Genomic DNA, 26726 nt, shown 5'->3' on the forward strand with positions numbered 1-26726 from the left:
ATTTGGATTAATACAGGTTTACATTTGCACTACAAATTACTTCTAATTTTATCATGAATATTGGAAAGGTACATAAGCAGAATTATTAATGTAATTATTAAAATTTTGTCCTAACGATAAACCTGTTTTACAGGACTATAAAAGACTTTGAGATGATACGAGGGATGAAAATGAAACTGAACCCTCAAAATTCTGTAAGTGACACTTTTGGAATATATATATATATTTTGTTAATGTTTATTTATGTTTTTGAGAGAGAGAGAGAGAGAGAGAGAGACAAAGCACGAGAGAGGGAGGAGCATTGAGAGAAGGAGACACAGAATCCGAAGCAGGCTCCACGCTCTGAGCTGTCAGCACAGAGCCCGACGCAGGACTCGAACTCACAAACCATGAGATCATGACCTGAGCCGAAGTCAGACGCTTAACTGACTGATCCATCCAGGCGCTCCAGAATATTTTTACTATAATATCATCAGTCTGTCAGCTGGGGTCCTTATCTTTCAACTCTAGAACTTTGTTGTGATAGTGCTGAAGGTGTGTATAGTCTTGTTTATTATCTCTGGCCTTGGTTCTGATTCTTGGGTTTGGTGAATCAAGTGTAGAAATTCTGGATCCATTCATCTGAGTCTGATGTTTCTAGGAAATCCAGTATTTTTGTTGGCTAGTTGACATAATGCGCGCGCGCGCGCACACACACACACACTCATACACGTATGCACACCTATAAATGTATATTAACAGCATACGTTCATATACACGCATGCGAAGGCTGCTCTATTCTACGGAAAGTGGGCTTCTTAGTCTGAAGCAGCCTTTCAGGAGGCTCAGTGGAGGACTTACTGGACAGGTTGTAATTTCACCATCAGTGTTAACATGACAGTTTACTCTTTGAGTTGCTAATTTATGGAGCTCAATTAAATAGGTCCATGTGGACTTCAAAAGATACCCCATCTTAAAACCCTCAGGCGTTGTTTTCAATCCTAAGATTAAATAACTACTTGACCTTATAGTGCAGACTGACGTGTCTTTATGTCCAGAGGGTGCCTGAGTGATGCTGTGCCCCAAAAAGTGACAGTTCCAGGTGTGAGGACCCGCACTCTCACTTGGGCCAAGGGCGCTGATCCGGTTGCCGGCGTCTGTCGGTGCTGTCATTGGCAACTCTTGATCTGGTGCTGGCGGCTGGAGCCGAGTCACAGAGCACGTCTAGGGGAGCTGAGCCTTAAAGATGTAGAGGCTGTGCCCGTGTCTCAGATCCAGCCACTGAGGAAGAGCGTAATCCCATCAAAATCCCCAGTGTGAGAGTAGCGCATCAGTTTGCTGATTTATGGCAGGAGCCGTCAAGCAAAGTAACCAGACAGTCATCTGCAACTTTGGCTCCGTCGGTGGATCCACTTAGGAAACTAGATACAGACCAGAATTTACTTTGGTGAATACAGAAATAGAAAAGATAAAATACATGCTCAGAAGCTCCTTCCTTACAAGCTCATGTGCACCTCCCCTCTCTAGACGTTTTGTAGACAGGTTATTCTGCAGATGTCTGTGAGCTGCCTGCTCCGTCGGGAATTCCCTGTTTGGGTCAGTGGTACCACCCTTCACCCTGCAACCCTGGCCTCGCTCTCGGCCAGTAGTTCTCAAAGTGTGTCCCCTGGACCAGAAACGGTGGTGCCGTCTGGAACTTGTTAGGAACACGAATTCCCCACCCCACAGGAGACCTGGTGTGTCTCTCGCCCTACGACCCTGGGTCAGCACGCCTTTCAGGTTATTTATCTCTCTCTCTCTTTGCCCACATGTAACCATTTACCGATTCCTATAGAGTTTACCTTCCAGAGAACTCTGTTCTGTCGCCTCCACGCCCAGTGCCACAGTCCTGGTCGAGGTCGTCGTTACTTCTCACACAGATCACAGTTGTGGTTGCAGAACTACTTTTCTAGCCTTTCGTTCTGGCTTCTGATTGGGCTGCTTAGCAATGTGCCTCGCTCAGTGTTAGACACAGGGTAGGTACTCAACAAACAGACTCAACTGTTTTGGCAAAAAGCAGATCTGGCCTTGTCATTCTCTTGTTTAAGATTTTTCGTTGCTTGCTGTAATTCTCAGATTTGCTGTCCTAAACCTTTTTTTGAACATTTGTTTATTTTTGAGAGAGAGAGAGATAGCAAGGAGGGTGGGGAAGAAGAGAGAGAATGAATCTCAAGCAAGCTCCACACTGTCAGTGCGAGCTTGAAACCACCAACCACAGGATCATGACCTGAGCTGAAAACAAGAGCCAGATGCGCAGCTGACTGAGGCCCCTCCCCCCCCCCAGGAGCCCCTTACTTCCTATTCGTTAGCTTTGCAAACAAGCCTTTCTTTCCTAAGTTTGTTTCTACCTGCTTCTGTAGCCTTATCTTCTGGTGCGCCTATGAAGCCAAGTTAGTTTCCCTTGTTCCCTACTAAATAATAGCTGTGTGATGCTCTTGTGCTTTTTTTTTTTTTTGGTTTATTTATTTATTTTGAGAGAGAGAGCACAATCTAGAGCAAACATGGGAACGGCGAAGTGAGAGGGAGAGAGAAAATCCCAAGTAAGCTCTCCACTGTGAGCATGGGGCCTGACACGGGGCTTGAACTCACCAACTGTGAGATGACCTGAGCCCAAACCAGGAGTCAGATGCTTAACCAACTGAGACACCCAGGTGCCCCTGAACTGAAAATTTAAAGGATAGAGGTAGTACGGATAGAGGCCAGCATTTATGGAGCCCTGACTCAATGCCAGGTATTCTGTTTAATAGTTCAGGTGCGTTAAGAAATGCTCTTTTGGGGGGCGCCCGGGTGGCTCAGTTGGTTAAGCGTCTGACTTCGGCTCAGGTCATGATCTCACAGTTAATGGGTTTGAGCCCTGCATCAGGCTCTGTGCTGACAGCTCAGAGCCTGGAGCCTGCTTCACATTCTGTGTCTCCCTCTCTCTGCCCCTCCCCTGCTTGCACTCTGTCTCTCTTGTCTCTCAAAAATTAAACAGACATTAAAAAAAAAAAAAAGGAAATGCTATTTGGGGGGTGCTGTTGATTCAGTCAACAACTAACTGTTGAGGCTCTCCTGTGTCCCAGACAGTGCTCCGAGGGCCCGGGTGTGGTAGGAAGATGCAGACAGAGTCCCTGTCCTCAGGAAGCTTACACTGCAGGGGACGAACACATAGTAAATACACGAAGAAAAGAACGATGAGCTCCCGTGTCATACGGTGATAAGGGCAACGGGAAAATGATGTGAAGAAGGGGACGGAGGTAGCTGTCGTGTAAGGACTGGTCTGGGAGGACGTCTCGCGTAAGGAGACCCTTGAGCGTGGCCTTGGAGGAGAGGAGGCAGGACCCCGCCCTGGTCACGTGGGGCACAGCCCTCCCAGCAGAGATAGCAGCTGCCCAGGGTGCTCGAGGACCAGTGAGCACACGGGGCAGTGAGGGAGGGCAGGCGTCGCCCGAGGTGGGCTCTGGGTCCACAGGGCTGAGCCCAGGTCACGCACAAGGGACACGGGAAAGCATCGGCGAGCAGAAATAACTCTGCCGAAGCCGTCCCGTAGTGCGGGCTGAGCACTGGAGCCCGGGCACTCCTGCCTCCCAGCCCGGCTGCTAGTCACTGCTGTCAACTGCACGGCTCGTGGGGAGGAGCGTCTTCCAGGGACTCGGGCTTCTTTCCCCCCTTGAGTATTCTGCACCCGTTGTCAGAACCAGCTGTGATGACACTGCTTCCTTCTGACATATTTTCTTTGCCATGATTAGAGTTAATTCTTCCTTTGTTACACGTGAAATTGTCGCTTTCATTTTGGGGATCCCCCCTAAGCTTCCTGCTTAGATTTGGAAAGAACTCTAATCTTACCTTCAGAGCCCTAATTCTACCTGCAGTGTGTTTTATGGATAGGTACGTGGGTGACATTTCTGGAAAAATTTCATCATGGCTAATTTAATCTATTCATGTTGACTTTTATTTTATTTATTTTATTTTTTTTAATGTTTTATTTATTTCTAGGAGAGAGAGAGAGACAGCGTGAGCAGGGGAGGGTCAGAGAGAGAGGGAGTCACAGACTGAAACAGGCTCCAGGCTCTGAGCTGGCAGTCAGCACAGAGCCCTACGCGGGGCCCGAACCCACGAACCGCGAGATCATGACCTAAGCGAAAGTCGGACGCTTAACTGACTAAGCCACCCAGGCGCCCCTCATGGTGACTTTTATATGTCGACGTTTTACATTATTTACTTTCCCCCCAAATCCTGGGACATTGTTTTATTTATACCATTTATACCATAAATATACCATTTTTTGGTACCATTTTATTTATGTCATGGATGGTAGGAAAGTCAAAACAAAGAGGTGGGTATTTTTGGGGTTTTTAAAAAACTTATCTGATACAGTGATAGGTTTATATTTTATAAGCCAGTGAAATTCTTGGTAAAAACTGTGAAGTGGCCCATAATTTTCATAGCACTGAATTTTTCCATTGTAGGAATTAATGCCTTGGGACCCTCCCTACTACAGCGGTGTGATTCGNCCCCAGAGCCCGTTCTGCCGCCGCCTCACTTCCGGGGTGCCCGGAATCCCGCAGCCCCCAGGGTTCCTGGGGTGTTTCCGGGGCTGGGACTTGGCTTGTCTCGTGTCCGGCCCCGGGTGGCTGCTTGGCAGACGGAGGGTGACCTAAGGAGGGAATAGAGCCGTCCCGGGGATGGTGACGCGCGGTTCTCTCACGTCCCCTCGTTTTTATTTGAACGTAGTGTCCACACATTACTGGCGCATCTGGAAGGATACGGGTGACGTTAGATTCGGGACGGTTCACTGGATTTAAGCCCTCCTCCAGTTCCCTGGCCGCCTCTTTTATTACAGTGTGGCAAACCAGTAGGCATGTATTTTTCCCCCTAAATATACCCTGCTTCTGTCGTTTTTATATTTGCATGTGAACTCAAGAAATACGGAGGGCTGTTCAAAATGCACACATCTAAAAACAAAACAAAAAACCCCAAAACAACCAAAAAACTCAACAACGCAAAAAACAAAGTGAGCACATTTAGAAGTGCTTATGTCCTAATAAGCAGCTTTATGTATGCAGTAGAAATTTTTAAAAACCTCCAAATCCTACCCTTCAACTGATTTTTAACATTTTTCTCTTACGGTTCCTTCCTGAGCTGCTTAGCTCAATGAGAGTTCAGATTGACTTAGGTAATGGAAGAAAATAAAACTCTTGTGCCTACTTCTTCATTCAAGCCTGCTGGCGTACATCATGATGGTAATATACTTACCTGACTGGTATTAAACTCTAAAGTCTTTTTGATCCTATGCATTATTCAAGCGTCAAGTGAAGGGTAGTAAATGCCTCACTAAAATTGGACCTTGTTTATCTTACTGATTTTTGGGAGGCATTTGTCATAAAGGCAGAAAATAGTAAGTTTAGGTGTCCTTTCCTGCACTGTCCATCAGTGCAGCGAAGGGCTCACCCACTTCATGTTCTTCCATTTTCCGCCATCAGCTTCTCTGTGACATGTCTGTTCCTGGGACCAATCTTACTTAAAAGCATATCTTCTCCTGATACGCTTTTGTCAACTACTGTTTTTGTACACACATCCCAGATTCAGCACAAGCCACCTTCTCTATGGAAGTACATAAACCATCATTCAAATTCTGTAATCGTTTGATCATGCCACCCGGCGAGTGCTCACAATATATTACAGCTCAATATAGTTATTCACAGATGTGTTTTATGGCTGTGGAACTTCACACCTTTCTCCTTATTATTACGGATGTCATATTTCTCTTTCAAAAACTTTTCTGAAGAGAAATTTGGTTTGGTTATTTATAAGGGAACACTGACATTTCTTCTTTATTAATGCTTTCTGTATAAAGTTATCTTTCTGTATCTGCTTATCTGTATAAGGTCTTTAAGACGTTTTGTTACTGGAAAGTAATGTAAATTAGATGTGTTCGTTTCCTTCTGAGTTTGCTGTGTGATTTTTATGTGTTTCTCTATATCATGTCCTCCTCTTATTATTTTAATGGATGCTTTAGCTTTAAATTTCAGTGATACTTTTGTGATTTAGCTTCACTCTGTAAGTGTCGGACGCCCAGATGGTGTTCTGTGGAAATGACATGTGGATATTTGAAGACTTGGAGAGAGAACGTCAACTATAAAGTATATGCATTAATTAGTATGAGATCCTTGAGAAGTTTGTGAGGAATCTTAAATAAGAGATGTTGAATAAAAGGTAGTGACTTTCTCTTCTCCATTTTTACCAAAAGTAAAGTATTGCAAAGTCTTTGTGTTGCTGACTGACTCTAGAGTTGGTACGTAGGGGTGTCTGAGCCCCCAGATGGGAGGGGAGTTCTCTGTGGACTGGGCACAGAGACGGGGTTTACTGTGCGCACGGGCCATTGTTGAGTGGGGACACCCAACGCCGCGTGTTAGTGTGGTCAGGAGGATGCTCCCTGAAGCCTGGGGGGACTGAGTTAGTCCCGGCTCCACCACTAGTGAACTACCCATGAGCATCGGAAAGTTCCTTGGCCTCTCGGCAAGGGTATCTGTCAACTGGCAGTTATGACGGTCCCCACTTTGTAGGTCAGGACTAAGGAGATAATGTTGGTATTATGAGTACTAAAGTAACATTATTACATGGAGTTGGCCTTCTGTGGACACTCTTCTCGAGGATGATCTACTCTTAGAGATGCTTTTTAAGTGTTCTTTAAAATCTTCTGAAGGAGTGATCACTTCTCCCTGAAGTCTTCTCTAAGAAAAGACTCAATCTAAAGTGTAATGACGATATCAAATTAGCTGTAGAATGCTCATCAGACAAGGTTTTCATGATAGAGAAGGAACAGGGGGACAGGGACGTCCACCTCGCCTGTGCCTCCCAGAGCATCACTGTGGCCAGGGTGGCGGGACCCTGCGTCTGGTCAGCGGGACAGCTCACCGTGGGCCCCTCTCCTCTTGAAGGTCACAGGATTGCTACTGCCTTCCAAATAGAATTGGAGCCGTCATTCCTGGCCTGTAGGATCCGGTCACAACCCGCTTTTCTGTAGCGATGAAGACATGCACACCCGTGGTTGTTCGGGGGGTGCGGCCTGCCCTTCTGGTGTTTCCTGCCCTCCCCCTTCCTCTGCAGTTTTCCTCAGCCAGACTCAACTCGGCGTCTCACACTTGGCTCCCTTTGTGTCTCAGACAGAGCCTGAGTCCCGCTAATAGCGTCCCCTTGCCTTCCTTTGCTGTCTTCCTTGTGAAATTTTGCCAGGAGGCCACAAAACCTCCAGGTCTGTCCACAGCCTCTGCAGTTCCTGTCCCCCCAACTCACAGCCCGCACGCGGCAGTCTCGACCTTCTAACGACGTGTTCCTTCGGTGCCGTATGTTAAACACGTCAGCCGTCCCTTAACGCTCTGAAGAACAAAGTTTGTCTTGTTTTCTCTTATGTGCAGTTAAGTGTGAAATCTACACTCTGGACTCTCAGTAAATGCGTATTGTTGAATTGCCACTGTTCAAGATTGTGTCTGAACCAGTTGTTGGAAATCCTTATTGAAAGCAATCCGGTTGTAAAGAGAATAGTGTATCACATTTGTGAATGGCCTTTTTCGTCTATCAGATTTGTTGAAAGCAGGTGACCCTCTGGGAGGTCCTCATAATGCTCATTGGTTGACAGAAGTTTCCACCAGGCTTGTCGGTTCTTGGAGCTAAGAAATGGCCAGCTCTTCCAGGAAGGCAGCATCACCTACCTGGTATCCACCCGGGGCTTTACTGAATTTACTTCAAGTTTCCATATCATGTCATGTGTTCAATTCTTACCTCTCTCCAAAGAACCGAGAAAGGGTGCCGAGATACTTCAGACGGGATTGTAAGGATGGGGGGCGGTTTAAACATCTATTTTAAGTAACTTAAAAGGCAAACGATTGAGTTTTGGTTTGAGGTTTCGGTCATCTTGATGGACGAGAGTAGGCTGAGAGGCACAGGCAGTGGATGAGAAGAGAGCAAAAACAGAACAGTTTGAGTTGGAGGTTGGAAGGATGGAATGACGTGAAGACTGCCAAACCCTTGTTAAATTCCTCTTCTTTCAAGTAAAGACCTAAATGTGTGGTTTGACACGACACAAAAAATAGAAGGCTTTCCTTGGTTTGAGTTACTCTTCAAGTTAACCCCAGGACCTTTCTTTTGCTTTTCCATTCAGATTTATTTCAAGTTTCTTAAGTGTTCGCCTAAAGAAAGGAAAGAACTTATTAAAAGTAGGGTAAGAAGTTAATGTGTTTTAAGATCCTAGGAAATAGTGGCATGAGTGACTGACAGAAATTTTAAAGAGCACAGAAAAAGCTTCATTTTTTTTTCAAGTTTTAGTGTTGGAATCTTCATGGAACAGGAAAAGTCATTCCTTAAAAATTTTTTTAAAACATTTATTTTTGAGACAAAAACAGAGGGTGACTGGGGAATGGGGGAGGGGCAGAGAGCAAGGGAGACAGAATCCAAAGCAGGCTCCAGGCTCTGAGCTGTCAGCACAGAGCCCGACGCAGGGCTCGAACCCACGAACCGTGAGATCATGACCTGAGCTGAAGTTGGACGCTTAACCGACTGAGCCACCCAGGCACCCACAAATTTCAGTCTTTAAATTACGAAAAGTATGTATACAGTTATTTTATTTTAAATTTAAATGTGATTTTGGGGGCGCCTGGGTGGCTTAGTCGGTTAAGCGTCCGACTTTCGCTTAGGTCAGGATCTTGCGGTTCGTGGGTTCGAGCCCTGCGTCGGGCTCTGTGCTGACAGCTCAGAGCCTGGAGCCTGCTTCAGATTCTGTGTCTCCCTCTCTCTGCCTCTCCCTTGCTCATGCTCTGCCTCTCTCTGTCTCTCTCTCTCCTAGAAATAAATAAAACATTTAAAAATAAATAAATAAATTTAAATGTGATTTTTGAACAGGCTGTACATTCATATGCTTCAAGAAGTCACAACAACTTTAAACAGTACCCATTGAGGTACTGTTAACAGGTAAACACCTGTCATCTCACAGTTCATGAGTTTGAGCCCATCGTCGGGCTCTGTGCTGACAGCTAAGAGCCTGGAGCCTGCTTCAGATTCTGTGTCTCCCTCTCTCTGCCTCTCCCTTGCTCATGCTCTGCCTCTCTCTGTCTCTCTCTCAAAAATAAACATTAAAAAAAATACAAATATTTGCCTCACCCTCCCATGGCCCTTGGAAAGACTGTAGCCCTTGTTTTTTTTTCTTTAAAAAAATTTTTTTTAATGTTTTTATTTATTTTTGAGAGAGAGAGAGAGAGAGAGACAGAGCGTGAGCAGGGGAGGGTCAGAGAGAGAGAGACACTGAATCCAAAGCAGGCTCCAGGCTCCCAGCTGTCAGCACAGAGCCCGATGTGGTGCCCGAAACTCCTGAACTGTGAGATCATGACATGAGCCAAAGTCGGACATGAGCCAAAGTCGGACGCTTAACCAACTGAGCCCCCCCAGGCACCCCTAGTCCTTGTTTTTTCCTGCCAGACCTCCCCCAACAGTGGTCCACACTGAATGCTTCCTCTTCTAATGGCCTGAGCCTGAGTCTTAGCCCTGATAAGCGGTCAGACTGGTCTCCCCGAGCTCCCAGCCGCCGGCCAGTGATACCGTTCTGTAACTCGCTCTAGCCCTCAACATCCCGTAACCTTCGCGGTTTGTGACATTGGTCAGCATTTACTGTTTTGTAAAATTCTTTCTTCAGTACATGCCCCCAACTCCCTGTTTCTCTTCTCTACGTTGGCAGCTTTAGGCGTGCGCTCAGGGTTCTGAGGCCCTGGGTGTGGTCGGGGGCTCCTCTCCTCTCGTGGCGGTTTGGGAGAATGGGTAAGAATGAACTTGCACTCTCCCTTTACTTCTTGAACTTGTAACGAGGCCTTGGGGAAAGGACTTCAGTACCAGGGTGCTAACCAGAATCATTTTCTCTCCACTCCCATACTTTTGTCATCCCGTTACAGAGAAGCCCTCAGCCCTTCTTACTACATGTAACTTCGGGGAGGTTACTTCCCTTCCTGTAAATCTTGCCACTGGGGGTAACGGTAGTACCTGCGGGATTGCTTTTGCTCTTAAATGAGGTACATATACTCCAAAGGGCTTAGTCCGGTGACATAGTGACTGCTAGTTGCTGCCGCCATCATCGTCATCATCATCATCGTGACTTAGGGATAAGTTTTGATTTTGTAGATTACATCAAAGGGAAATGGGCTTGTTCGCCATGTTGGATCTCCTCTGATCTTTCATAATAACGAAACTTTGCAGTCTAGACTCCTTCCTGTTTGGCACCGCCGGAAGAGGTTTCCTCCGGCGCAGCATTGCCGACTTCTCTCTTCCTGCCAGCTGCTAACAGCAGCTGCTCCCGCACCGCATGCCTCCTTAGGGACACCCGGTACGTGGTGCAAAATAAAGGCCTTTAGCTCTGCTCCCTTTCCTGGCATCTGGTAAAAGTAACAAAAAGACCATCAGTATAGCTACACGTACATCTATATACAATAAGAGAACAGATTGGGAGGGTGAAGTAGGAAATGGGATGATGTGATAGCGAGAATCATAGGTAATAATAGGTATCATTTAAAGTTGATAGACGAGGGGCGCCTGGGTGGCTTAGTCGGTTTAGCGTCCGACTTTCGCTTAGGTCATGATCTCGCGGTTCGTGGGTCCGAGCCCCATGTCGGGCTCTGTGCTGACTGCTGGCTTGGAGCCTGGAGCCTGTTTCAGTCTGTGACTCCCTCTCTCTCTGACCCTCCCCTGCTCACGCTGTCTCTCTCTCTCTCCTAGAAATAAATAAAACATTAAAAAAAATAAAAAAAATAGTTGATAGACGAACAAATAAATGCTTAAGTGTTTGCTTAAGTGTTTTAAAAAGTGAGAGAGAGAACCACCAGAGGAGGAAAGACAGTCTGCTAACACCAAGTTACCAGAAAGAAAAAGAAGTTGCTGCCCACAGAGCCAAAGAAAGAAGGAAAGAATTAAAAAGAACATAATAATTGCATTCACAAGAGGGAGGACACTGGCCATTTCTGTACACAGTTGATAGAAATGTAAATTAGTACAGATTTTGTTTTGGAGGAAGATTTGGAATACCAATTTAAAAATTTTAGGGGCGCCTAGGTGGCTCAGTTGGTTAAGCATCTGACTTCGGCTCAGGTTGTGATCACACGGTTTGTGAGTTTGAGCCCCGCATCGGGCTCTGTGCTGACAGCTGGGAGCCTGGAGCCTGTTTCGGATTCTGTGTCTCCCTCTCTCTCTGCCCCTCTCCCACTCGTTCTCTCTCAGTGTCTCTCACTGTCTCTCTCAAAAATAAACATAAAAAATTTTAAAAACTTAAAAGTGCAGCTCTTCCTGGCCTCACTTCCCTCATCCACACACATTAGAGCGAGTGTCGGGCTAGAGGAGTTATGGCAGACGCTCGTCCTAGATGGTCCCCCAGAGGGAATGACACAGAACCTTGCATACCGGAAGCGATAGCATTTCCAATTCTGTTTTTGTTAAAAAAGTTAATTGCAGTATAGTATGAATGGTATGATTCTGCTTGTACATATGTATTATATATTGTACATATGTACGCATGTGTATATATAGTATAGTATATATATAGTGCTTTATATTTGTATGTGTATCTGTATAGATGTGTGCTCTCATTTATATATGCAAACATTATTACACAAAATCAGAATACAGTGACCAAGAAATGGTCACTGTGCCCCCTGGACAGTGGGCATAGTGAGCCAGGGGATATTATTTGAGATTTTTCTTTTTAAACAGGGAGCTTGTATTACTTTATAATACACTTTTTTCCTTATTCATTTCAGATTAAAACAGTTCACTTTTTAGCATGCATGATTATTTTTGCAGAGTTCGAGTCGCCTGTAGAGTATTATATAAACATAATCTATACTGATTTTTTTTTTTCTCCAAGCTAAATTGGCTTCTTGAATTTTACCTGAATGCCACTTATGGGTAAGTCAATAAGTAGTTTTAGGTTCTGGATAGCTAAGTTCTTGTTAGTTCTGCTGTGTTTCTTTTCTGTGAACATAATCGGATAATTTACATGTTTATGAGAACCCAAAAAGGTTTAATTTTAAGATATAGCCTCTTTTATTCTCTTTTGTTTTTTCCCTCTTCCCTTTTTTTATCGAGTTAAAATGCACGTAATATAAAATGCACTGTCGTAGCCGTATTTAAATGTACAGTTCAGAGGTAGTAAGTGCATTCACGTTGTCCAGCCCTCACACCGTCCACCCCCGGACTCTCTTCCTCTCGTAACGCTGACGCCCTGTGCCTGTGAAACACCAGCTCCGCGTTCTCCTCTTCGCCCAGCCCCTGGCAACGGCCATTCTCCTTTCTGTCCCTGTGGTTTTGGTTCCTCTGAGTGCCTAACACAAGTGTTTGTCTTTCTGTGACTCTGGCCTCTTTCAGTCCTCCAGGCCCATCCCACGTTCGAGCACATTGCAGAATCTTTTTCTTTTTTAGAGCTAAGTAATATTCCTCCGTGCGTGAGTGCATGCACGCGCGTGTGTGTGTGCGTGCTTGGGTTGCTCCCATATTTTAGTTCTTGTGAATAATACTGTGAACGTGCATGTACCAATCTCTCTAAGAAACCCTACTTTCAATTCTTTTTGGTTGTATATCAACAAGTGAAGTTGTTGGATCATACGGTAATTTTATTTTTAGTTTTTTGAGAAACCGCTACACTGTTTCCTGCAGCGGCTCTGCCATTTCACATTCTCGCCAATAGTGTGCAAGTGTTGGAGTTTCAACAATCCTCCCCAGCATCATTGTTTTCTGGTTTTTTGGTTTTGTTTTTTAATTTGGGCTGTTCTAATGAGCGTGAGGTGGTTTCTCATTGCAGTTTTGATTTGCATTTTTGGCAAATGTTGAGGCAGATGTTGATGCTAGGTGTCTTTTCACGTGCTTATTAGCCATTTGTATGTCTCTGCAGAGACGTCAGTTCAAGTCCTTTGCCCAGTTTTGAATTGGGTTATTTGAGTTTTAGTTCTCTATATTCTGGATATTAATCCTTTATTAGGTATATGATGTGCAGATGTTTTCTCACAGTGTGTGGGTTGCCTTTTCACTCTGCGGATAGTGTCTCTTGATGTAGAGATGTACAAAGTTTTGGTGAGGCATAATTTGTCTGTTTTGTTGCCTTTGCCTTTAGTGTCTTATTCAAGAAACCATTGCCAAATTCAGCATCACGAAGCTCTCATCTTCTGTTTTCTCCTGACAGTTTTATTTGTTTTAGGTCTTACATTTAGGTCCTTGATCCAGTCAGAGTTGATTTTTGTATATGGTGTTAGGTAAGAGTCCAACTTGATTCTTTAGTATTCGGATATTCTGTGTTCCCAGCACTGTTTGTTGAAAAGACTGTTCACTGAGTGGTCTTGACACCCTTGTTGAAACTCGTTTGACTCTATACGCAGGGCTGTATGTTTGCCTTTATGCCAGTACTGCACGGTGTCGATTGTGTTGTTTTTGTAGTAGGTTTTAAAACCAAGAAGTGTGAGTTCTCTAGTTTTGTTCTTTTTCCAGATTGTTTTGGCTGTTTCGGATCTCTTAAGATTTCATATAAATTTTAGGATGAGAGTTTTTCATTCCCACAAAAAAGTCCTTCGGATTTTGATAGGGATCGCACTGAATCTGTAGATTGCTTTGGGTAATATTGACATTCTCACGATATTAAGTCTTATAATCCATGAACATGGGATATATTTCCACTTATTTATGTCTTCCTTAATTATTTCAGCAGTGTTTTGTAGTTTCATTCTACAAGTCTTTCACCTCCTTGATTAATTCCTAAGTATTTTATTCTTCTTAATGATGTTATAAATGGAGTTGTTTTGTCATTTCCTTCTCACATTGTTCATTGTGTGTAGAAATGCAGCTGATTCTTTGTGTGTTGACTTTGTTATCTTGCTACTTTGCTGAATTTATTAGTCCTTATAAATAATAATACTAATTAGTTACTACATATAGGATTGTATTATCTGCAAAAAAGATAATTTTACTTCTTCCTTTCCAATTTAGATGGCTTCTGTGTTTTTTCTTGCCTAATTACTGTCGAGAATTTCCAGTGCTGCACTGAATAGAAGTGATGAAAGTAGGCAACTTTGTCTTGTTCCTGACTTTAGAGGGAAAGCTTTAGGTTTTTGCCATTGAGTATGATGTTTGCTGTGGGTTTTTTACATTTGTCTTTTTTTATGTGGAGGTAGTTTCCTTATATTCTTAATATGTCCGGTGCTTTTATCATGAAAGGGTGTTGAATTTTGTCAGATGCTTTTTCTGCATCAATTTGGATGATCATGTGGGTTTCTTCCATTCAATTTCTTGATGGTGGCATATTTCATTGATTTTCATATGTTGAACTATCCTTGCATTCCAGGATCAATCCCACTGGGTTGTGGTGTATGATGCTTTGAGTGTACTATTGGATTTCGTTTGCTAATATTTTAATGAGGATTTTTGCATTGATGATCATTGAGGATATTGGCCTATGATTTTTTTTTTCTTATAATGTCTTTGGCTTTGGTATCAGAGCAATGCTTTCCTCATACAATGAGTTAGGTAGTACTCCTTTTTTAATTTTTGGGAAAAGTTTAAGAGGATTATTAGTTTTTTATTTTTTATCAAATTTTTTAAAATTGTTTATTCATTTTTGAGAGACAGAGAGCACAAGACGGGGAGAGGCCCAAAAAGAAAGGGAGATGACCCAGAATGTCATCTGCAAACAGTGAAAGGTTTACTTCTTACGAATTCAGATACTTTTCATTTCTCTTTCTTGTTTGATTGCTATGGCTAGGACTGCCAGTACTGTGTTGAATTAAAGTAGTGAGAATGGACATCTTTGTCTTGTTCCTAATCTTAGAGGAGATGCTCTCAGTTTTTCACCATTGAGTATGATGTTAGCTGTGGGTTTTTCATATTATGAAAACCTTTATTATGTTAAGATATGCTTTTCCTAAACCTACTTTATTGACAGTTTTTATATCAGGAATAGATGTTGTACTTTGTAAAATGTGTTTTTTAAAGATTTATACCTAAGTATTTCAGGGCAGTTCTTTTTTCTGGTATTACTGTAAATGATATTATGTTTATAATTTCAAATTTCAGTGTTTGTTGTTGCTACATACAAAAGCAATTGGTTTTTAGATATTAGCCTTATATCTTGCAGCTGTGTTATAATTTCTTATTAGTTCTAAGAGTTTGTTAGTTCTTTGGGATTTTTTAACATAGACAAAGATGTCATTTGTGAACAAGAGCAGTTTTACTTCTTTATTCTTTATTTCTATAACTTTTATTGCCTTTTCTTTCTGCATTAGCTAGATCTTCCCATATGATGTTGTATAGGAGTGGTGAGAAGAGACATCCTAACCTTGTCCCTGATCTTATCAGGAAAGCATCTAGATTTCTCACCACTAAGTATGCTGTTAATGTAATTTTTCTGTAGATGTTCTTAACAGGTGGGGAAGTTCCCTCTATTCCTTATTTGCTGAGAATTTTTATCTGAATGGGCATTGGATTTATTTCAGATGTTTTTTCTGAATCTACTGATAAGATCATATGATTTTTCTTTTTTAGTCTGTCAGTGTGATGAATTACATGAGTTGATTTTCAAATGCTGAGCCAGCTTTGCATATCTGGAATAACTCCCACTTGGTCATGACGTAGAGTTGTTTTTATATATTATTTGGCTTGCTGATATTTTCTTGTGGATATTTTATTTGACTTGCTGATATTTTTGTATCTATGTTCATGAGAGATACTGGTCTGTAGTTTTCCTCTTTTACTGTGTATTTGGGTTTTGTTAAGGTAATGCTGGCTTCATAGAATGGATTAGGAAGTATCTTCTCTGCTTCTGTTTTCTGGGAAAGATTGTAAAGAACTGCTACAATTTTTTCTTTAAGTTGGTAGAATTTATCAATGAATCTGTCTGGGCCTGATGTTTTCTGTTTTGGAAGGTTAGTAATTATTGATTCAACTTCTTCAGTAGATACAGGCCTATTTAGATCATATATTTCTTCTTGCATGACTTTTGGTAGATTGTGTCCTTCTGGGAACTGATCCATTTCATCATCTAGGTTATCAAATTTTTGAGCATAGAATTGTCATAATATTCCTTTATCTTTCTTCGATGCCCATTTTATCAGTAGTGATATCCTCTCTTTTGTTTCTAATATTAGTAATTTGTCCCCTTCTCTTTCTCCTCTTAGTTAACCTGGCGAGGGCCTTATAAATTATCTTGATATTTTCAAGGAACCAGCTTTTGGTTTCATTGATTTTCTCTATTACTTTTCTATATTCAATTTTATTGGCTACAGCTCTAATTTAAAACATGTTTTTCTTCTTATTACTTTGAATTTAATTTGCTCTTCTTTTTCTAGTTTCCTAACGTAAAAGCTTAGATTATTGACCTTAGAGCTTTCTGCTTTTCTAATAGATGTATTAGTTGCTGTGAATATTCCTCTAAGCATTGCTTTCACTGCACCCCACAAATTTTTATAAATTGTATTTCTTTTTTTTTTTTTTTTTTTCAAAATATTTAAAAAATTTCCTTGAGACTTCTTTTACCCATGTGTTATTTGGGAGCATGTTGTTTAATCTTTAGCTATTTTTGGAATTTTCCAGCTTTTTTTTTTCTTTTTTTACTGATTTCTAGATTAACCCATTGTGGTCTGAGAGCATTCATTGTAAGATGTCTATTCTTTTAAATTGTTAAAATATGTTTTATTTCCCAGATGTGGTCTCTCTTGGTGAATGTTCCTTATGATCTTCAGAAGAATGTGTTTGCCACTGTTGTTGGATGAACTTTCTCTAAATGTGTAATAGATCCAGTTAACTGTTGGTGCTGTTGAGTTCAACTGTGTCCTTACTGATTTCTGCTTGCTGCATCTGTCCACTTCTGATAGGTGCGTGTTGAAGTCTCCAATTATAATGCTGGGTTCATCTATTTCTTCTTGTAGTTCTATCCGTTTTTGACTCACATATTTTGATGCTCTGTTAAAATACATTAATGGCTGTATAGACATTAAGGATTGTTATGTCGTCTTAGAGGATTGACCCCTTTATCACTACGTAATAATGCCCATCTTCATCCCTGATTACTTTTTCTCTGAAGTCTGCTCAGATTGAAATGAATGTAGCTACTCCAACTTTCTGTTGCTTAAGGGTTCATATGGTATATCCTTCTCCATCCCTTTACTTTTAATCTATCCATATTTTTATAATTAAAGTTAGTTTCTTATAGACAACATATAATTGGGGGGGGTCTTGTTTTTCTAATCTTTGTTTACATTCTCTGGTATTTTAATTGTTCTTTCTAGACCATTGATGTTTAAAGTGATTAGTTATATAATTGGATTAATGTTACCATATCACCATGTTTGTTTTTGTTTTCTATTCTTTGCCTTTCTGTCTGTCTGTCACTGTTTTCTCTCTACCTTATGGTTTGAGTATTTTATATGATTCTAGTTTTTCTTCTCCCTTTTTCCATTTTTTAAGTATTTGCTCTAATGTTGATAGTGTAGGTCCACTTCCAATAATATTAAACTGCTTCATGGTTAGCACAAGTACCCAGTGCTTCTTTTCAGTCCTTCATAATATTGCTGGTGTGCATTTCACTTATCTCTAAGCTATAATCTCCTAGTACATTGTTGCTATTATTATTCTGAAGAAACTGTTACATGTTGGATCATTTAAAGGTAAGAAATAAAAAAAATGTGTTTTTATATCTTCATTTATTTCTTCTCTAAAAGTCTTCCTTTCTGTCTATAGATCCAAGTTTCTGACTTCTATCATTTTCCTACTTCTTAGAGAACTCTTTTTAACCTTTCTTGTATGTCAGGTCTACTAGTGAGAAATTCTCCAATTTTTGTTTAAGAAAGTATTTCTCCAGTTTTGAACAGTAATTTTGTTGGATACAGAATTCTAGGGTTGTGGTTTTTAATTTCAACACTTCAAATATTTCCCTCCGTACTCTTCTTGATTGCATGGTTTCTGAAGAGAAGTCTGATGTAATTCTTACTCTTATTTCTCTATGGGTAAGTTGATTTTTTTTCCCCCTCCAGCTTCTTTGGAGATTTTTTCCTTGCCTTTGATTTTCTGTAGTTGAAATACGATATTCCCAAGTGTGTTTTTCCCCCTGCTTGGTGTTCTGGCTGTCCTGATTCTATAGTGCAGTGTTTGTTTTTAATTTGTAAAGTTCTCAGCCATTATTACTTCAAATATTTCTTCTGTTCCTTTTTCTCTCTGTTCTCCTTCTGTAATTCCCATTACATGTGCATTACATCTTTTGTAGTTATCCCACAATTATTTGGGTCTTCTTGTCTTGTTCATCTTTTTTTCTCTTTGTATCATTCTCTTGGAAGTTTTTATTGACATTTCTCCAACGTCCCTGATGGATTCCTCCCGTGCCCAGTCTCCTGATGAGTACAGCAAAGTCTGTCTTCTTTTGTGTTACGTTGTTATTCATCTCTAGCATTTCCTTTTGATTCTTTTTTACAGTTTCCCTCTTGCTGTTTACATTACATTAATCTTGTGTATTTCTTTGGATGCCTTGGCTTGCTAATCATAGTTGAATTCTCAATCTGGTTATGCTAACATCTCTAGTATACCTGAATCTGGTTCTGATGTTTGTTCTGTTTCTTCAGACGGTAGGCTTGGTCTTTCATCGGAACTTGAAAGTCTTTGATGAACGTTGGATATGGTTTACTCACTAGCTCGGAGTTAGCTAAGCTGTGTTTACTTTTATAGCAGCTGCGGTATTAGAGGCTAAACTTCTTCTTTTCTTTCTTTTTTGTCTCCCATGTTATGTTTGGGTTTCCCTGGAGACTTCTACTTAATAAGGTGTGTGATGTGCAGTTTTCAGGTGTATTCACAGGACCCCCGATTGCCCTGGTGGTGAGGGTGTGGGGGAGGGGGTGCATTCTGTAGTGTGGTGATTAGGTCTCAGTCTTTTATGGAGCCTGTGCCCCTTGGCTCTGATGGTCACAAGTGCTTTTCAGTTCCCCTTTGCTGCTTTCATAAAATGGGGGATTGGGTTTCTTCCAGGTAAGTTAGGCTCTGGTAAGATAGTTTCTTTTGAGGGCAGCCTGATTAAGAATAACAGAATGCTTTGATGTATTTCAGAATGGCTAGTTTTTACTTCCCCTGCTGGAAGCATTGGGAGAATTTGTCTCCATCTTTATTGTGAGAATCTGGTAGAGCTCCCAGAGGTAGAAGCTCGTCAAGTATGGGGATCCTCCCTTATACTGGACCTCCCTGGAGCTTTTAGTTCTCCGATCTGTCTACACTGAGAATTCAGCAATTTGTCCGTTGTGGGTTTAAGTTTTCCTTCCTTGGTGCTCATCTGTACTGCAGAGTTCCCTGGGCTGTGTTTCTGTGTTTCAGACCAGCGTCTTTATAATTTGGGGGGTGGCGGTTCGCTCTGTGACCTCAGTTCTCTGCTGGATGTAAGAAGGGTTGTTGAATTTTAGTTTGCTGAGCACTCTTTTTGTCTTTAGGATGGAGCAGTGCCTTCCAGGCTCCTTACGTCCCAGACCAGATGCCGGCAGCCTCTCTTATTTCCTGCTTCTACTGCATGGTTTCCCGTGTTTCCACGGTGTCCCTCGTCTCGGTGCCCTGGCACCTCTGAGTTTTCTCCTCTCTTCACCTGGAAAGTCTGCTGTTGGGCCCCTTCTCACGCTCTGTCACCCTTCCTCGTGACCCTCTCCGTCTGCAGCTGTGACTGACACCTGGACCAGCCTCAGTTTTCATGGCTGAGTGTCAGACGGCTCGTGGGTGCCTCGTAGTCCGCGTCTCCAGGCCTGAGTTTACCTTCTGTGAATCCTCCATCCTTCTCCCCTGAGTGCGCCCCACCTCCTTTCTTCTCCCACAAACACACCCACACACCCTTCTTTCTTCTTTTTGTGCTTTTTGCCCTGATTCAATGACTCAGCCAGGCCTGTCCGTCCATTTGCTTACGCCAGCAACCTGTGTGTTGTTCTAGACCGTTCTTTCTCACTCACACAGCCCCGAAATGTCTTCCTCTCCAAGGAAGACAAACTCATAGCTGCCTCTTCATCCTTGCCCCGCCGCCTTTGCTTATACTCAGACCCTGGTTCATCCCTGCCCTCCCGCCTCCCCTGTGATCTGTCTCGCGGTTTCCAGAAAGCACCACATTGCGTCTCCATTGTCTGCACAGCAGTCTCCCGTGTCTCCCAGTGTAGACAGTTCACTGAGTGTGGACAGACTGCACTAGAAATTCCGTTAAGATTCCTCTGTATTTCCGCTTGTAAGCAGTATGTCCTTTTCGCTGTGAAGTGTAGACAAGCAGCACGTGCGCGCGTTATGTTCTATGCGTACGTTACGGTTGAGCACTCAGAGCGTCTAATGGTCGGGGTTCATAACCAGAAAGTGAGAGACCGCGTGCACGCAGGGGGAGCCCCCAGCCGCCCCGCTGTATGTGTGAGGCCCTCGGCTCCCTGCACGCAGTGCACCTGGACACAGGGGCGCAGCCCCTTCCCGTCTGCCCCCAGCGTCGTGAACTCGCCCGTGCCTCCCCCTGGCTTCGCAGTTACCAGGCTGTGCTGTGACGTCCCACTGCTGCTTCTCACTGGACTTTGTTTCTCCCTCGCCCCTGCCCTCCTGCCTCGTCCTCCTCCCCTCCCCCAGCCAGCCGGCTCCCGTTTCTCCGCTCCCCTGCACAGGTGAAGCCCTGCCCCCTCTTGCTGTCCCTCCATCTGGGTCGTTGGCCTGGCCCCTCGCGGCACCTCCAGCACCTGCCCCCGGAGCTCCAGGCCATCGGCCACCTCTCCCTCATGGTGAGCTCCTTGCAGACGCTCTCCCCCCTCCTCCCGTTGGTGCCCCGCACCGTCCAGCAGCTTCTGCGACAGCCTGCAGCGGGCGGGCGTCAGTGGTGAGGGCACCAGACCGCTGGCGTACCTTTTGCCAGTGCGGTTCTATTTTTATGAAAAATCAATCAGGAATTAAGTTGTATGTTTGTGGATTTCTATAGCCCAGATCTCTTCTGTGGTATAGTTTTCCCATGCTCACTAAAGCCAATCCCCCATTTAGTAATAGGCCTACGTTTGTGTGTGTTTTACATGTAAGTTGGTATATATACATATGTTTTTGTTTCCCTTAATTTTTCTTTATTGAAGTACAGTTGACACGCAAAGTTCCGGCCCTTTTGGGACACAGCACAGTGAGGTGACAGGTTAGGCTAAGCTCATCACAACCAGCTACCTTCTGTCACCATAAGTTTGTATACTCTGTTAATTCCAGAGAGGGAAACAGAGCAGACACCTCAGGGCCATGCTTTCCGGCGCTGGTCATACACTTTGGCCCGACGTAATGACTCAGAGGGGACATTCACATCACATCTTCTGGGTGCACCTTGCTTTATGTTGGAAGAGGACATGAAAAGTCATTTTTTAAAAAATATTTTTATTTATTTCTAGGAGAGAGAGAGAGAGACAGCGTGAGCAGGGGAGGGTCAGAGAGAGGGAGATACAGACTCTGAAATAGGCTCCAGGCTCTGAGCTGGCAGTCAGCACAGAGCCCGACGCGGGGCCCGAACCCACGAACCGCGAGATCATGACCCAAGTGAAAGTCGGACGCTTAACCAACTAAGCCACCCAGGCGCCCCTTGAAAAGTCATTTTTGAGTGAAGAATGACTAACCTCGCCAGTATGTTGGGCTTTGTTTAAGGGGTATAATAATAAAACATATAAATTAAGATCTGGTTATATATGTTACAGAGTTTTTTTCCATTAACAAATATTTATTAGAGGTAAAATTTAAATTCATTTAGTTATGCCTCAGGTCTTGTGTTTGTTTACTGTTTACTTGATATAAGTCACAAGTTTTTGGAATATACTGTATTTCATGAAGTAAGCTTTACCATTCTAGCTCAAACCGGTCAGATTTTGTCTGCAGGTGTGCGGAAAGAAATGTGTGTAGTGTGGGCAATTGAGATAGCTTAGTTATGTCAGTGAAAGTAAATAACCTGAAAAGGATGAAGGTTACGGAATGGTGTGCCTGCCTTACTTGCTCATTACTAAAATTACTCTTTTTTTCTGTTTGTTTATTTTTGAGAGAGAGGCAGAGTGTGAGCAGGGGAGGGGCAGAGAGAGGGAGACAGAATCTGAAGCAGGACATGGGGCTCAAACCCACAAACCTTGAGATCGTGACCTGAGCCAAAGTCAGATGCTTAACCGACTGAGCCACCCAGGCACCCCTAAAATTATTCTTAATGCTAAGAACTACCACTTCTCCTCTTACTACTAAGAATAATTGGACTGCCTTGCTTCTGAAAATCCCTCAAAAATTAGAAATATACCTTTCTGAGGGCGCCTGGGTGGCTCCAACCCTTGATTTCGCCTCAGGTCATGATCTCAGCGTTCTGGCATCAGGTCCCACACTGGGCTCCATGCTGAGTGTGGAGCCTGTTTGGGGTTCTCTCTCCCCTCTCTCTTTTTTCTCTCTCTCTCTCTCCCTCTGCCCTTCTCCCTGACTTGCACCTTCTCTCTCTCAAATTAAGAAAGAAAGAAAGATGCTTTGCTGTGTTCAGATTCCTTTTTTTAGCTGCCATGATCCTGGATTTTAAATGGAGAGTTAGCTGCATTTATAGTAAGGAATTGCAGTAAGCAAAAATGCTGTTGTATCTCTTTTCTTTCTTTTAGGTATAATATCGAGCCCAGTTTATATTGTCCGTTTTTCTCCCTCGGAGCCTGCATGGAGGGCCTCAACGTTCTGTTTACCAAACTGTTAGGGCTCACGCTGTACGCAGAGCAGCCTGCCAGAGGGGAGGTGTGGTGCGAAGACGTCCGCAAGCTGGTGAGCACGCGCTTAGTGGGGGCTTGTGCAGCCGTGTCTCTGGCTTTGGAAATGGAGCTGCTGGCACTTTCCTCCTGCAGTCAGCCTTCCCCTGATGGGTCCTGCCTCCCCCTAATTCTGTTTCACCAAAAAATCCAGATCACCACTTCTGACTTAGGACACGTGCAGAAAACCAGTTTTCTGTAGCGCCAGCCGTGGCCCTGGACTGACAGAGACTGACAGTGCTGGCGAAGCATCAGGACTTGATCGAACGGGGAGTTGCCCCTGCTTGTCAGGTTCCAGCGGTGCTCAGTGTCATCTTGGGTTAATTCCGGAACCCGTGGCCTCCGTCACTTGTACTTTTTTCCAACCCCTTTCCCACCCCGTGGGTGCTTCTATTTGCTTAGCATATTGAGTTATCTCCCATGCTCTGATTTGACTTCTTTGATAACAGCGTCAGGCCTGGCCCCCCGCCCCCGCCCCCTCCTGTCAGGCCCACTGTATTTGAGATGCGAGTGTGTTTATTTTTTCCTCATTTTAAGATTGTGAGGATTTATTGACTTATCTGTTTACCAGAAAGCCTCTGTGTTGTTAGACTGTTTTACTTCCTGCCTGTACGCGTCCCACGCTCTCTCCCTTCGCTGGGTGTGGAGAACAGAACGCCATCTCGCAGGCTCCTGGCTGCCGTCTGGGAGCGAGGCCTGGTGATGGAAGTGGAAGGGCAGAGTAGGGCGCACTGGGTCACCCCCGAACCACCTGTCTTATGCGGACCCCGCAGAGCGGGGGGTCTGGTGAGGTGCAGAGGTACAGAGTTACAGTGGTAACAAGACACAGGACAGAATGCAAGTGAGGAGAAGTTCCACCGTTAGTGAGCGTGGGCAGCAGCAGGCCACACGCCGTGGGCCCCACTTGGCTGCACTATTTGCCGCTTTTGTTCACTGCTGAGGCCCAAGTGCCTTGAGAAATTCCATGCACCACACGGTGCCTACGAGATGCTTACTGAATTCCTGAACACGTGCTTGCGCTGGGCCGTGAGGCGTAAAGCTGAGGTTCCCTATGGCAGAAGCCCTGAGTTGCGACAACGCGGAGGGGGCGAGCTGGGGGCCAGCTGTTGAGTTCTCCGTGAGCCGTGTGTCCCTCAGAGGCCCAGTTCGCGGGACGGGCAGAACTAATAATACTGATCATCCGCTGAAGCTGGGGGCACCCTTTTGTTGTATCTGGGCTTAGGGGTTAACACTCGGGGGCGTCAGTCTGCGCTGTAAGATGTAGCTGCGCCGCTGTCCAGCCAGCACTCACCGGTGTACGGGCAGGCCGGTGTGGTGGGGTTGGTGGCGGTGAAGCAGGGTGCTGGCGGTCAGGGTGAAGGGTGCGGACAAGGACGGTTTCCTCTCCTGGACAGAGTCCCTAGGCCAGAATCCTTTGAGAGGCGAGGGGAAGATGGGATCGATGTCCAGGTGATGGCGGATGCACAGTGTGGTAGAGAGTCGTAGTTATGGCCATGGGGGTTCCCTGTAGATTCTCGTGAAGGGTATTTCTCCACGGTTAGTGTCTGATTCACCCCTATGTGTCATTTTCTTCTAGGCTGTGGTTCATGAATCCGAAGGATTGTTGGGGTACATTTACTGTGATTTTTTTCAGCGAGCCGACAAGCCACATCAGGTGATGCTTTATTTCTAAACTTGTTTCTCTGGAAGTGACCGGCAGAAACTTTTGTTCATTTGTGTTAATGTACTTCCCTAGCGTTTAGTAGAAGACGTTAACAGTGGTTACTGAGTATATACATTTGAAATTCGGATAGAATTTAAAGATGATAAGGGTAATGGAAATAATTACACATATCTGTCTGCCACTTTTCTCTGGGTCACGGTAATAATGATAGTAATAATGACAGTGCACATTTTATGAGCCCTTCTCTGTGACAGCCGTTGCACCGAGTCCTTTACACACATCACGTCTTTGAATGTTCATCTCAACCTCTAACGTTATGAGGAAACAGGCCAGAGAGTCACACAAGTAGAAGGGCTAGGATTTGAACCAGATATTCTTTTTTTTTTTTTTTTTTTTTAATGTTTATTTTTGAGAGAGACAGCATGGGTGGGAAGGGGCAGAGAGAGAGGGAAGCACAGAGTCCGAAGCAGGTTCCAGGCTCTGAGCTGTCAGCACAGAGCCTGTCGCGGGGCTCAAACTCAACAAGTGTGAGATCGTGACCTGAGTCAGTGTCGGATGTTTAACCAACTGGGCCCCCCAGGGGTCCCTGAACCCAGATGTCCTGACTAGAGCCTTAGCTCTTGTCTGCTTTTCATACTTGACAGGGCTTTTCGTTCAGAATTGTAGAATATCTGTCTACATGGAAACTTACCAGCCAGCAGTTCACCCCTTGTATAGAAAGCGTGAGGGTCGTTTCCTTTTGCCGCGTTCCAGGTGTGCTCCTCAGTCAGCTTTAGCAGTTTCGGGTAGTTCGCTGGGAAATGTCAAGGGTTCGGGTTTTAAGTTATAACAGAAATCACGGTACCCTGTATTGGACTAGTGATTCACACTGTTCAGTGCATTTGAATAGCTGTGAGCACCTGGAATCTGGGTGGGGGGGTGCTGCTCTGGGACTTGACGAGGGAAAGGTAACACTCAGGGAGGCAGAGTCGACGTAGGTGCCAGAGGTGGGGCCAGAGTCTCGGTCAGCAGACCGCAAGCTCTGCACTCGTCTCTGAGCTGGCGGTGGGGAGCCCTGGTCCCTACCAGGCGTCCTGGGTTCAGGTCCAGCACGTGACGTCCCTGCCCTGGGCCTTTGGGCGCGTGGCTTAGTATTTCCACGTCTCGCCTTCCTTTTCCTCATCTGAAAAGTGAGGTACCTGCCTCAGAGGGTTATTGCGAAGAATAAGTGATACAGTGTGTGTGTGAATCACAGCCTGTTAGGTAAAGTTACTCCAAATTCCTGGCTTTGTGGTAGTTTAGAGTTCACCACTTCTGAGGGATAAAGACGACAGGTATGAGAAGGGTCTCTTGGTTCATTGCCCAACGTGTAGAAAGAGTTCAGTAAACATGAGTGTCCCCTCTCACCCCAACTAGTAGCTCAGGATCTGTCCCTTCCCACCTGCTCAGGGACAGTTGGGGGTGTGGATCTGAACTCTGTGATGACTGTGTCTCTAGCATCTGGTATAGCATCACCTCAATACATATTTTTGGAATGAATGAATTACTTAATGAACACAAGCTCAAGGTATTACTAGAAAACTTAAAATTTCAGCAAAATAGAAAGCATTCGGAAAAGCGTCTGTAACTAAGTAAAGGGAAGAACAGACTTAAGTTAAAATTGAACTCGCACATCTTGTTGTGATTTTATGTTCAGTACCTAATACTTTGTTCTCTGATTCTGTTTTCTGTCTCATCAAGGATTGCCATTTTACAATCCGTGGAGGCAGGTTAAAGGAAGACGGAGACTATCAGCTCCCAGTTGTAGTTCTTATGCTGAATCTCCCCCATCCCTCAAGGAATTTACCAACTTTATTAACTCCTGGAATGATGGAAAATCTCTTCCATGAAATGGGCCATGCCATGCATTCTATGCTGGGACGTACTCGTTACCAACATGTCACTGGTGAGCCTCGAAGAGGGGATTTCTGTTTAACAACGATCCTTTAAAAACATGTATTTTATTTCAGGGGTACCTGGTGGCTCAGTCGGTTAAGCGTCCGACTTTCAGCTCATGTCATGATCTCGCGGTTCGTGGGTTTGAGTCCCGCATCGGGCTCTGTGCTGACAGCGAGCTCGGAGCCTGGAGCCTGTTTCAGTCTGTGTCTCCCTCTCTCTCTGACCCTCCCCTGCTCACGCTGTCTCTATCTCTCTCTCTTTCTCAGAAATAGAAAAGCATTTTTAAAAACCCTTGTATTTTATCATGTTTTATATGAAATTTAAGTTTTTGGACACTTTTTTTTTTTTTTTTTTAGTGATAGAGTATGAATGGG

At 44.0% G+C, this 26726-nt stretch overlaps 1 protein-coding gene across 1 annotated transcript in view; it reads left to right on the plus strand.

The window, feature by feature from the left end:
- The window catches only part of MIPEP (mitochondrial intermediate peptidase), a 160335-nt gene that overhangs the window by 31146 nt on the left and 102463 nt on the right, over nucleotides 1-26726 (plus strand). Inside the window, exons 9-13 of the mRNA XM_077745425.1 lie at nucleotides 134-194; nucleotides 4467-4522; nucleotides 22635-22788; nucleotides 24349-24426; nucleotides 26155-26359. Of these exons, the coding sequence (XP_077601551.1) occupies nucleotides 134-194; nucleotides 4467-4522; nucleotides 22635-22788; nucleotides 24349-24426; nucleotides 26155-26359 (554 nt within the window). The remainder of the gene's footprint in view (nucleotides 1-133; nucleotides 195-4466; nucleotides 4523-22634; nucleotides 22789-24348; nucleotides 24427-26154; nucleotides 26360-26726) is intronic.

This window comes from Crocuta crocuta, unplaced genomic scaffold (assembly GCF_008692635.1).
Source record: "Crocuta crocuta isolate KB4526 unplaced genomic scaffold, BGI_CrCroc_1.0 scaffold258, whole genome shotgun sequence".
In the NCBI taxonomy this organism is placed as follows: Eukaryota; Metazoa; Chordata; class Mammalia; order Carnivora; family Hyaenidae; genus Crocuta; species Crocuta crocuta.